We start from the raw sequence: 13,333 nt of genomic DNA on the forward strand, positions 1-13,333 counted from the left end.
AGGTAGGTGAGTGCAATGATGGAATGTTATCACATCTTCATTCTATTAACCTGTTGGTTTTGAATAAGATATCACACTGAGCACTCTATAAATTATTTTATAATAATTTAAAACATATTATAATTATTTTTTGATTCACATTTAGTGTTATATTATTTATCAGGTGAATTGATTTATAAAAGATTTTTTCTTCTATTCATTTAACCTCAGTTCATATATTCACATATCATTATTGTCTAGAATCCTATTCCAGACGAGATGATCATTTCGGCCAAGCACTATTATAGAATTTATTTTGTTCTTAATGCCCAACTCTCCCATTTCAGTAAACTAGTGAGTCCCACATGTAAGAATATGCTGCCTACTTGTCCCTTAGAAGGGGCAGGCAGATATTCTCACATCCCTCTCACCTCCCCTGGTTGATTTTTTAGCTTGCTTACTGAACTGTGAGCCAAGGTCAGGCGGGAAAGCACTTGCACATGCACAGTGCAGGCAGTCTTGAAGCTTTGCAAAGCTTAAAGTGACAGTGCAGTGCATTTTTCACTGTTCATACGAGGCTCTGTGGATGATGTCTCCCAAATGTGAGTATATCTGCCTGCTGTCTCCGGATAACTCCTGTTACAGTAAGTAACTGCGCTTTCTAGAGATAAGTGAGAATACAATCAGTGTCAGATTAATAAAGCATTAATTTCCTTTTAACCTTATTTTGTTTTTGTTTGTTTTTCATTATCAGGATTTTATCTCATTTGGCTCAGGAGAACCACCAGCAAGCGAGTTCCATTCTTTTGTGCTTTATCATAATAATAGTCCCAGATGGGCTGAGCTGCTAAAACTTCCTATTCCTGTGGATATATTCAGGGGAGCACATGTTCGCTTTGAATTTCGCCACTGTTCCAGTAAGAGCTGTTTCTGTTTTATTGCAGGCATTGTTTTACATTACAAATGTAGCATACTTCTTGAAAAATGTAATAGCTAATGACACTTCAACCTTTGACAAATATGGTTTGTTTGGTTTTTTTAAAAATAGTCTTTCCTTTTATTATCTTCAAAGATTTTTGAAATTGTTTCTAATTGAACATACATTTCCAAAGTTAGTAGTAGGAGATTCCAAATCTTAGGCCCGGATGCGCAAGTTATGCGTGGGTATAACTATCATCACTAAACCAGTTGAACCGGATGTAATTTACCAACCGATGTCTACAATGGCTCACCACGGATTTTTCCGTGTGTTCGTTGCAGCCTCTGACTCTGCCATGCAAATAACCTCATTAATATTAAAATGAGGTAATTAATATTAAAACAAGCATCCTAATTTATGCCCTAACATTGCTTAGGCTTGCACTAAATCTAGCGACCACTACAAACGACCTGAAATTACCAAAAGGTCTGCCATAGTCAGCCACAACGGCCCTGAAAAAAAAGAGAGGCAGGAGGAATGCCCAGTCTCTCTTGCCTCTGAAACCCAGAAACTTCAAAACCCATGCAGATTTTTTTTAAGTTGTGAGGAGGGGGGGTCATTGTCAGGGGGGATCAGGGGGTGTGGGGAGAAGGGTTCCAAGTGGCTGAGGCAGGAGGGAGTGGGCATTCCTCCTGCTGAGGTTTTTTTTTATGAGGCCTTTGTTCGGGGGGTCTAGCAGGACTTTTTTTTTTTTTTTTTTAAATAGGCACAGATGTGCGTATGCAACACAGACACAACATCTGTGCTCATTGAAAAAAAACAACCTACTCTTCCTTCCTGCTCCGAACAGCTGAACGGCAGGAGGCTGTTTTGGAGTTTCCCCTGGTCAGCTATTCGGGGTTTGCCCTCCCAGATCTGCACATGTGTGAAACTTGCTTGTTCAATGACTAATGGGGTGAGATTACGGCCGACCTCCAAGAAACTAATTTGCATACAGAATCGGTTGAATATCGATCATCATTTTAAAATCGGACAATTTGTTAGCTTCACAGTGACCCATAGGATTTTAGTGATGATTTTAGTGCATCCCGGCCTTAGTTGCTTGTAAGGTAAACATTGTTGTGAATTTTCTACTATGTAATCTTGAAGGGATAGGAAATATTTGGAGAAAGGATTACAAAAGAGTTGTATTTGCTAGGGGTGAGAGGCTTGTAGAAATGACATCGTTCTCCAGATTTAGAAATAAACCTAAGCTGTGTTAGATCATTAGAACTAAAGGGTGAAAAAACCTGGTGAGAGAATAATGCTACACTCAGGTTCTCATCTAGCCATGTTCTCTGCAATATGACCACTGCTCTCTCCCAGACTAGAGAAGAAGGAGGCAGGCTTATGCTTTGTGGAAGCAGCCTAGCTCTCAGGGAAAGCAAAGCCCTTGGGAATTTAATTCCACAGAGCACACATTACTTATACATCTATTACAAACACTTAATTAGTTCTTATACAAGAAACTGAGCAAATGCCCACATAACATGGGATCAGAACACTTCCCACCTGGTATCGCTAGATAACACTATTACTATTTATTTAATAATACCACACAGTTCTCTCAAAGTCCATGTCATTGAAACTTGACTTGACTTCTGGCTTGTCTTGTCATCTCCGAAGCGTGGATGAACTCTTTCTGGCAGTCTCGCAGGAACTGTAACAAGAGACTTACAACACAGACAAACAGATAACTTAAAGAAAGAAAAAGAGAGAGTCTTTCAATTTCTAGGATGGACAACGGTCCATGACATCCTCATCTCAGGTTCCTTTACGATGCAGGAAGATCACTTCTCTGATTGGCCGGATGAAAGTCTTTGCTGGGATGTAGTTATACCGGGCTATAATCTGTTCAGGAAAGACAGGGTAGGTAGAAAAGGAGGGAGGTAGCTTTATATGTTAAAGATCATATTAAAGCCATACAATTGCAGGATGTGCAGGGCAAGGAAGAGGCACTATGGATCAATTTAGAAAGAGGGAATGGTGAATATATATATACTTTGGTGTGATATACAGGCCTTCTTCAGAGACAGAAGAAGTGGACAGAGATTTAATAGTAGTCAATCAGAATATATCTAAAAAAGGGGAAGTTTTACTAATAGGTGATTTTAACATGCCGGATGTTGATTGGGGTATCCCTGGAAGTAGGGAGATCCTGAATTCTCTACAAGAATTGTTCCAGCAGTTGATAATGGAACCCACATGGACTTAGGGCCTGTTTTACAAAGCCGTGCTAGTAGCTGCAGTGCAGTAACGGCCCCGAAGCCCATAGAGATTTAAAGGGCTTCAGGTTTGTTGCCCAGCGGCAGCCGCTAGCGCGGCTTTGTAAAACAGGCCCTTAGTGCTTACAAACAGGGAAAGTGTTTCTGATGTTATAGTGGGTGATCATCGCATCCAGTAATCACTCATGATACTGTTTAATATTAAGATGGGTATAGAGAGGGCTCATTCAAAAGCAAAGGTTCTAGACTTTAAAAAAACTAACTTTGTTCATATGGGGGATTATGTCAAGGAATTGTCTGGATGGGAACGTCTGGAACGCGTAGAAATGCAGGGGACAAAACTGAAAGGAGTAATTGTAAGAGCGACAAACCTTTTTGTGAAGCAAGTAAGTAAAAATAAGAGGAAAAGAAGGCTGCTTTGGTTCTCAAAAGTAGTAGCTGAGCAGGTAAGGAATAAAAGGTTAGCTTTCATAAATTACAAAAGATAACAGAAAGTGAAAGACAGGCAAAAATATCTGGAAAAGTTAAGAGAGGCTGGTCGTGTAGTCAGGAAAGCAAAGATACAAATGGAAGAAAAAAATAGCTGATACAGTAAAACGGGGAGACAACATTTTTTAGACATATTTAGTGATAGGAAGAAGTGCAAAACTGGTATTGTGAGACTCAAAGTTGAAGGGGAGAAATATGTAGAAGCTGATAAAGAAAAGGCTAAATTGCTTAACAAATATTTCTGTTCTGTGTTTATGGCTGAAGCGCTGGGAGCAGGTCTGCAGAAGACAAACATGAATATGGATGGAGGAGTAGTAGACCCTGATCAATTTTCAGAGGGTTGCATTCGTGAGAAGCTAGCTAAAATAAAAGTAGACAAAACAATGGGGCCAGATGGTGTACATCCAAGGGTGCTGAAGGAACTTAAGGAAGTTCTGGTGGCTCCATTGGCTGACCTTTTCAATGAGTCAGGAGTGGTACTGGAGGACTGGAGAAGGGCAGATATACCGTATTTTCACGTGTAAAACGCGCACACGGGTATAGCGCGCGGGAAACTGTAATTTATGTAAAGAAATTTTTATATACCGCGCACACCCGTATACCGCGCATGCTGCCCGACTCTACCGTCGCCGCCCGACTCTCCTTTCGCCCGCCCTGACTCTCCTCTGGAGACCCCCGACTCTCCTTTCATCCGCCCTGACTCTCCTCTCCCCCTTGAAGTCCTGTCCCCACCCTGAAAGCCTGATGCCCCCCGACGTCCGATTCACCCCCCCGCAGGACCGCTCGCACCCCCACCCCGAAGGACCGCTCGTAAGCACTCTCACCCGCACCCCCACCCTGAAGGACCGCTCACACCCCCACAACCTCCCGACCCCCCCCCAATCATGTAGAAGCTTCTACCGGTGTCCTGCTGCTTCCTCTTCCAGCGGTCCTGCCCTTTCTCTGACGTCAAGCCCTCTTGCCCCGCCGACTCCCCGACACGATCGGGGCAAGAGGGAGCTCAAGCCCTCTTGCCCCAGACAACCGCGGCACCCCCGATACGATCGGGGCAAGAGGGAGCTCAAGCCCACTTGCCCCCCTCAACTCCCCGACACAATCGGGGCAAAAGGGAGCCCAAGCCCTCTTGCCCCGCCGACTCCCCAACTCCCTGACAATATCGGGCCAGGAGGGAGCCCAAGCCCTCCTGGCTCTTGCAACCCCCCCCCCCCCCGCTAGTTGTTCGGGCCAGGAGGGAGCCCAAGTCCTCCTGTCCCTGGCGACCTCCCCCCCCGCTAGTTGTTCGGGTTAGGAGGGAGCCCAAACCCTCCTGGCCACGGCGACCCCCTACCCCCACCCCGCACTACATTAAGGGCAGGAGGGATCCCAGGCCTCGGGGGGGGGGGGGCAATGGCAGATACATAGGAGAGATATTAGAAATGGGGAAAATAGGAACACAGAAGCGAGATAGTTTGTGGGAATGGGAAAGGGACAGAGCTCGCAGGCTCCAGCGGCTTGCACAAATTACATTGTAACGTGCCACGAAAATAAGAGGGAGGGAGGTAGATAGATAGGCCACGCGAGAGGAGCTGAAGGGTGGTAGAAAGGAACAGATTGTAAAGGAGGGAGAGAAGGGTGGTGGTGGTAAGGAATAGAACAGACATTGAAAGAGGGTAGAGAAGAACAGACCCTGAAGGGAAATGTGGAAGACAGAGTGGGGAGAAGATGCTGGAAGGGAAGAAGACAGATGCCAGACCATGGGGGAGGGAGGGAAGAAGATGGGTGCTAGACCAATTGGGGGAGGGTGAAGGGAGAGGCACAGTAACAGCAAATGGAAGACGCAGAGAGGACACACACAGTGGATGGAAGGAATTGAATGAGAAGATGTGGAAAGCAGAAACCAGACAACAAAGGTAGAAAAAAAATTATATTTATTTATTTATTTTTTGCTTTAGGATAAAGTAGTATATTAGTTGTGTTGATAAAAATTTATAAACAAAGCCCTGCCAGCTGAACATCTCTTTCTCTAGTTTAGCAGCAGGAACTTTGATTTATAAGAAAGGAATAAGCTAAATATTACAGTACTAAGGCTTATATGGATGCTGTGGGGACGGTGACAGGGCGGTGAATGGGATGGCAGTGGCGGTGACGGGGCGGTGAAAGGGATGGCGGTGACGGTGACGGGGCGGTGAAGGGAATGGCGGTGACGGAGCAGTGCAGAGGATGGTGGGCCGGGGACGAGGCGGTGACGGGGACAGATTTTTTCTCCGTGTCATTCTCTAATGCAGATTTCTCCTTGACATTCTGTACTAAGTGCTGTATACACATAAGTTCATGGGATTTGTAGTTGTTCAAGAGTCTTTAGAGAATCTTTCAATTTCTCCCATTCTTGCCACATCTTTTGTGGCAGTGGAACCTCCCACGCATTAAATGGTTATCGGGGCCATGGACCCCAGTGCATCGTACAGACTATTAACTGTTGATAAGACACATCTGCGTGTATATGGCCTTTCTTGTGTAGATACTTGAAATGTAAAAATGTTTCTTTGAAACCACTACTTTAGATTCCAGTGTCCTTACCCTCTCCTTGTCCACCACCATTTTTTTTACTATGTTCTTCTGTCCCCATTTTCAGCTTCTTCTCTGTCTCTTTTTGTGCTCTTCATTCCACTTTGGAGTCACATATCTCTCCAGCCTGTTTCCCTGGTCTAGCACCTTTCCCCTTCTCCATCCCTCTTCCATTCTAGTCTGTCTTTTCCTTCTCCAACCTCCCACCCCACTCCGTCATGCATTTCTCTTCTGTCTGCTCTCTTGTCCCAGGGGTGCACCATTTTTCATCAGATAGTCTTCCTCCAGCGTCGATGTCTCTCCTTAAGAGCATCCTGCCTATGTGAGAAACATGAAGTTGCGTCAGAGTAGATGGGATGTGCCTGAGGAGAGGCTCCGATGCTGTTGGAAGACTGACTATGTTAATCACCAGCACCGGAGAACAGTGGAGGATCCCTGGGATTGGAGAGTGCAAGTGAAGGGAGATGAAGGACTTGCGCCACAGTGGCAGAGAAGCGGAGGGTGAGAGTGGATTCCAGGATAAATTTACCACTAGGCAACAGGGTGGCTGGGCCCCCTATATGCTGGGGTCCGTAGTTGCCCCCTTTGCCTATTGGTAAAAGCAGTCCTGAATATAGCATTGCTTTGGAAAATCATTTACACTAAGCTATTACTTCAAATGTTCTTTTTTTCTCATAGATGGTTGGTAAAACTTTTGCATGGACTGGTAAATTTTTACATCTCAGAATAAGGTCTAAAGTTCATGCCAGAGGCAAGAAAGTGAAAACAATTTTTAAACATTACATTTTTTCACTTGATTCTCCTTTCTCTTTCTGTCCTTTTATATTTTAATAGCAAAAGAAAAAGGTGAAAAGAAGCTGTTTGGATTTTCCTTTGTTCCACTAATGCAAGAAGATGGCAGGACACTACCAGATGGAACTCATGAGCTCATTGTGCATAAGGTAATTTCAAATGAAAACCTATAAGCTAAATGTTGTTTGAAAATAAAAACAAATTTGCAAAAAAGTATTCACTCTAGAATGCAGCATCTTCAGGATAGTGGCACAAATGTGTATATTTTCTTCCCCTTGGCAGTCCCCACACCTACTTGTGCACCATTCACTGGCTGATGATAGTGACAGCTGACTTCCTTCCCTTCTCAGTAGCTAAATGCACTGCTTTCCTGGCACACTGAAATCCAAATGGCCCCAGTGAATATTGGATAGTTTCCTGCATAGGCAGAGAATGCTTTTTTGTTTGGGGGGCCCAAAAGCTCCACCCTAGACCCCACCCCAGACCTCACCCCCATAATAATAGTACTAATTGTAAACACCATTTCTTCCATTCATTTTTCATATACACATAATATAATCTTATTAATTACACAATGGTAACCTCAAAATTAAACTACACAAAGTGCACTCTTTTTCCCCTTCCCACCACTGCATAGCATTTCTTCCTCTCTCTTACACCCCCATGTGCAATGTCTTCCTTTCTCTCTCTCATTCCCTCCTTTGCTGCAAAGGGAGTGGGGAAAGAGAGAGATAGATCCAGGGTGCCTCTCTCCTACCCCCTCTACTGCCACATCCAATATTTCTCCCTCTCTTAACCCCCGGACTGTGTGCAGCATCTTTCACCCCTGCCCACCAGCTCCATGTCCAACATTTCTGCTTCTATCACCCCTCTCCAGCTCCATGCCACATCTCTTCCTCTATTCCCTCCACCGCCATGTCCAATATTCCTCCCTCTTGCATCCATTTCCATCGTCCCACTGTTTCCTCTCCACCACCACATCCAACATTTCTCTCTCTTAATCTCTCCCTACCTCAGGCCTCTCCCATCACCATGTCCAATAATTCTTCTCTTTCTTCCTATCTCCATTTTCACCATCTCTTTCCTCTTATTAAAACCCATGCTTAACAATTCTCCCTTTCTATTCCCTCCCCCACCTCAGCATTCTTTCCCCATCCTTCCATCCTATGTCCCAAGTTCATGCCCCCTCCCAAGAGTGTGTACCTGTGTTCTGGCTGGTTCTAAAACATCCTAGTAGGTCTCCTGCTCATTCTTTCCAGCTGCACTTCTTTTTTCATAAAGCCACAGACAGCAGCAGAGTATGGCCAGAGGTCATGGTGTGCTCTCAAGTATGACATCTCTCACGTCTCAGTCCCCAGTCCATATTGCCTCTGCATTTTCCTAGCCATGTCTTCTCTTGCTTCTCTGCTTTCCTCGAGTTGCCCATCTCTCCCTCCCCAAATCTCTCTCCCTCTCCCCATCTTGCCCCTTCCATATCCATTTCTCCCTTTTCCCCCGTCTGCCTTCCCTCATGTCCATCTCTCCCTCTCTTACTGCCTCTGTCTATATCTGTCCTTTCCCCTTCTGCCCCCTCCCCGAATCTCTCTCTCCCCATCTTGCCCCCTCCACATCCATTTCTCCCTTCCCCCCTCTGCCTTCCCTCATGTCTATCTCTCCATCTCTTACTGCCTCTGTCCATAACTCTCCCCCCTTTCTGTCCCCTCCCAAAATCTCTCTCCCTCTCGCCTCCCCCCATGCCTTCCCTCATGTCCATCTCTCCCTCCCCCTTCTGTCCTCTCCCTCTCCCCATCTTGCCCCTCCACGTCCTTTTCTCCCTTCCCCCCTCTGCCTTCCTCATGTCCATTTCTCCCTCTCTTACTTGCTCTGTCCATATCTCTCCCTTTCCCTTCTATCCCCTCCCCAAATCTCTCTCCCTCTCCCCATCTTGCCCCTCCACATCCATTTCTCCCTTCTACCCACCTTCTCTCATGTCTATCTCTCCTTCTCTTACTTCCTCTGTCTATATCTCTCCCTCCCCCTTCTGTCCCCTCCCCAAATCTCTCTCCCTCTCCCCATCATTCCCCCTCCACATCCATTTCTCTTTTCCCCCGCCTTCTCTCATGTCCATCTCTCCCTCTCTTACTTCCTCTGTCCATATCTCTCCCTCTCCCCAGTCCCATATGCTCCTCCCATCTACACCTAACTATCGGCCAGCATGCCTGCTGGTCGGCACTCTGTAACGCGCCCCTGCCAGCATCTACTTCTCCCCCTCCTCTCTCCCGCCCGCCGCTTTTAACTTCATAGAAAAGTGCTGCACCACGCTGCCGCTGGCTTCGGCGTCTTCTCTCCATTGCGGCCCACCCTTGCAGAAACAGGAAGTTGTCAGAGAGGGCAGGTCATAGTGGAGAGAAGACGCCAAGACCAATGGCAGCGTGTCGCAGCGCTTTTCTAAGCAGTTAAATGCAGCGGGCAGGTGAGCAAGTGGGAGGGAAGAGGGGGAGAACTAGATGCCAGCAGGGGCGTGTTAGAGAGGCACACTGGCTGGTAGCAAGCTCCAAGCTTCACAAGGAGTGGGGGGATTTCCCCCCCCTCCCCACTGGATCACCTACAGGATGGGCAATTTTGGGGCCTCTGTGCCCCCCTCCCCCCCCCCCCCCCCCCGTTTCGATGCCTATGGTTACCTGGGACTGTTTGTCCCAGAACACAACAATGTAGCTTCAGTCATAGAACCAGCCCTCTCCTTTTAGTGTTAACTTCCAGTCATTTCTATTTGTTTGGTCAAATTTTTACACAGTAAGGTGTTCATTTTAATATCAACAAGCAAAAAATAAAAGGAATTGACCCCAAAATATCCACAAAGAAGAAAATCCAAAGAAAACCAAAAAAACTCTGTGGAGTGAAGATGTTCCCAAATGGACTTTATTTGAAAGTATCAAAGTTCCAAAGGTACACTAAAATCATCCACATAAAATAATTCCATCCACATAAAAGTAAATCATCCACATAAGAGCCTTAAAGGACCTAGTCTGCTAGGGATACAGGACCCAACACGGTCCGCGTTTCGACAAAAAGTCTTCTTCAGGGGTCCCTGGGGGTCCTATAAAGGTGAGTACGTGGGAAACAATTGTGTGGTGAACCGGAAGTGAGACACTGCTTGCATTTGCAATGGAAAAAGGTGTTGTTTTTTTGGTGTTCATTTTAATATAACTTTTTCTGCATATTTAGCTCTGTTAACATGCAGAAAAGAACCCATTCTAAAATGTTGTTGCTGTAGACATTCCTTTAAGCGTGCTAACAAGTGTACTTGAGTACATGCAACATGTAGGCATTCCTAGAAGGCGGAGCTAAGGTGGAGGTGAGATGTGTACTCTTATTTTATAAAATAGGTGCAAACACACATAGAGTTTACACATTGATTTGCACTTGCCTTATAACAGTGTTTCTCAACTTCTTCAAGGCAAGTACCCCCTAAGCCTAACAAATACCAACTGAGTACCCTCGCCCAAGCTGCACCTCAGACCCCACCCCATAATAATAGTACTAATTGTAACACAATTTCTTCTATTTTTCATATACACACAATATAATCTTATTAATACATAATGGTAACCACAAAATTAAAAAAACACAAAACACACTGTATGCACAAAAAATGTTAATTATCATTTATATTTGGGGGAGTTTTCCAAAGAGGTCAGGGCAGATGACTTTAAAATATGCAATCAGTAAAAACTATAGAAAAATAGACAAATATAGAGCAAAATATAGACAGCAGATATAAATTCATAAAACTGACACATTTTGATCACAGAATCGAAAATAAAATTATTTTTTCTACCTTTGTTGTCTGGTGATTTCATGAGTCTGGTTGCATGTCCAATATTTCTTTCTTTCTGCCACCAGCATGCTACCTCTCCTCCAGACCCCATTCCCTTCCCCAACCAACATCTCTCTCTCTCTCTCTGTCCCTCCATAAGTCCAATGTTTTTTCCTCTCTCCTCCACCCCTATTGGCAATATGTCTCCCTCTCTCTCTCTCTCACTTTCTCTCTCACTGTCCATCTGTCTTGAGAGATCAAGTTTCAAGTTTATTAAAATTTTCATAAAATGCAAATCAAGACTTAAGAGCATAAGAACATAAGAGTTGCCTCCGCTGGGTCAGACCAGAGGTCCATCGCGCCCAGCAGTCCGCACCCGCGGCGGCCCATCAGGTCCACAACCTGTTAAGTGGTTCCTGCTTTTTCCTATAACCTATCTCTAAATCTATCTGTACCCTCTAATTCTATCTGTACCCCTCAATCCCCTTATCCTTCAGAAATTTATCTAAACCTTCCTTGAACCCCCGTAGCGTGCCCTGCCCTATCACAATCTCTGGGAGCTCATTCCATGTGTCCACCATCCTCTGGGTAAAGAAGAACTTCCTAGCATTTGTTCTAAACCTGTCCCCTTTCAATTTCTCTGAGTGCCCCCTTGTACTTGTGGTTCCCCACAGTCTGAAGAATCTGTCCCTGTCTGCCTTCTCTATGCCTTTCAGGATTTTGAAGGTTTCTATCATGTCTCCTCTAAGTCTCCGCTTCTCCAGGGAGAAGAGCCCCAGCTTTTCTAACCTGTCAGCATATGAAAGGTTTTCCATACCTTTTATCAATTTAGTTGCCCTTCTCTGAACTCCCTCAAGTATTGCCATGTCCTTCCTGAGGTACGGTGACCAGTACTGGACACAGTACTCCAGATGCGGGCGCACCATTGCCCGATACAGCGGCATGATGACTTCCTTTGTCCTGATTGTGATACACTTTTTGATGATACCCAACATTCTGTTTGCTTTCTTGGAAGCTACTGCACATTGTGCCGATGCTTTCATTGTTGTATCCACCAACACACCTAGGTCTCTTTCAAGGTTACTTACCCCTAGCAGTGATCCCCCCATTTTGTAGCTGAACATCAGGTTCTTTTTCCCTACATGCATGACCTTACATTTCTCTACATTGAGGCTCATGTGCCACTTTTTTGCCCATTCTTCCAGTCTCACTAGGTCCCTTTGCAGGTCTTCACAGTCTTCCATGGTTCTAACCCTACTGCAGAGTTTGGTGTCATCTGCAAATTTAATAACCTCACATTTCGTCCCCGTCTCCAGGTCGTTTATGAAGATATTGAACAGGAGCGGTCCCAGTACCGACCCCTGCGGAGCTCCACTCATGACCCATCGCCAGTCTGAGTATTGGCCCTTCTAAGCATTTTACAATTTGTATTAAAAAGGGGGAAACAATGAACAAATAAGTACCGACTAAATAATACTTCACAAACATAAAACAATAGGAAAGTGGTGAGAACTACAATTTAAAAGTAAAGAAAGCATGAAGGGACAATAACAATAGGGAAGCTAGGGAATAAAGATTATTAAATAATCCTAGCTGTTTCCAAGTCTATTCAGCAGTCATATGCATCTCGGAAGAGGTAGCACTTTAGATTTCCCTTAAATTTATCTAATTTTTTTTTCGCCCTGATATGAAGTGGCAGGGAATTCCATACTGTAGTTGTCTTAATTGCAAATGAAGTGGCCCGACATGAGCTAATGATTTTCAAGAATGATGTATAAAGAAGATGTTGAGAGGAGGATCTTAGGACTCTTGAAGGTTATGTGGAATAAGAAACTTGTAGATAAAGGCCGGTTCATTAGTATTTTGGGACTTGAAGGATAGAATAGCTATTTTGTATATAATTTGATGTGGGATTGGTAGCCAGTGCGCACTTTTCAGCAGAGGAATGACATGGTCAAATTTCTTCCTGTTTATAATAATTTTTATGGCAGTATTTTGTATCAATTGTAGGCGGCGAATATCTTTTTGGTACATACCCTTATATAATGCATTACAGTAGTCAAGTTTAGATATAATGAGAAAGTGAATTAGTATGTTGAGGGATTGGGGGGTCCAGAATGTTTGCAAGAGATCTAATTATCCTAAGGCATCTCTCCTACCCACTCTACTGCCACATCCAATATTTCTCCCTCATCCCCTGGATCATGTGCAGCATTTTTTATCATTGCCCACTAGCCCCATGCCCATTCTCCTTCTATCACCCCTTTCCATCACAATGCCACTTTTTTCCCTCCATCACTATGTCTAACAATTCCTCCCTCTCGCATCCCCTTCAATCTGTCCTCTCCTCCACCATATCCAATCTTTTTCCCTCTCATCTTTCTATTCCCCATGCATCTATACCTCACTCCTCTCGCTCTATGCCCAATTTTAATTTCTTCCTTTCCCAATGTGCACCATCTCTCACTCACATAATCATGCCCATCAGTTCTCCTTTTCTATTCCCTCCCTCCCTCCTATGTCCCAAGTTAGTGCCCCCATGTTCATGCC

General features: G+C 44.7%; 1 protein-coding gene across 5 annotated transcripts in view; it reads left to right on the forward strand.

Annotated features, from left to right (window-relative positions):
• Positions 1-13,333, forward strand: part of DOCK4 (dedicator of cytokinesis 4) — a 650,492-nt gene that overhangs the window by 271,541 nt on the left and 365,618 nt on the right. For all 5 annotated transcript variants that reach the window (XM_033958349.1, XM_033958350.1, XM_033958353.1 and 2 more), the window contains 2 exons: positions 734-896; positions 7,030-7,136. In XM_033958349.1, coding sequence (XP_033814240.1) covers positions 734-896; positions 7,030-7,136 — 270 coding nt within the window. The remainder of the gene's footprint in view (positions 1-733; positions 897-7,029; positions 7,137-13,333) is intronic.

This window comes from Geotrypetes seraphini, chromosome 9 (genome assembly GCF_902459505.1).
Source record: "Geotrypetes seraphini chromosome 9, aGeoSer1.1, whole genome shotgun sequence".
Lineage (NCBI taxonomy): Eukaryota > Metazoa > Chordata > Amphibia > Gymnophiona > Dermophiidae > Geotrypetes > Geotrypetes seraphini.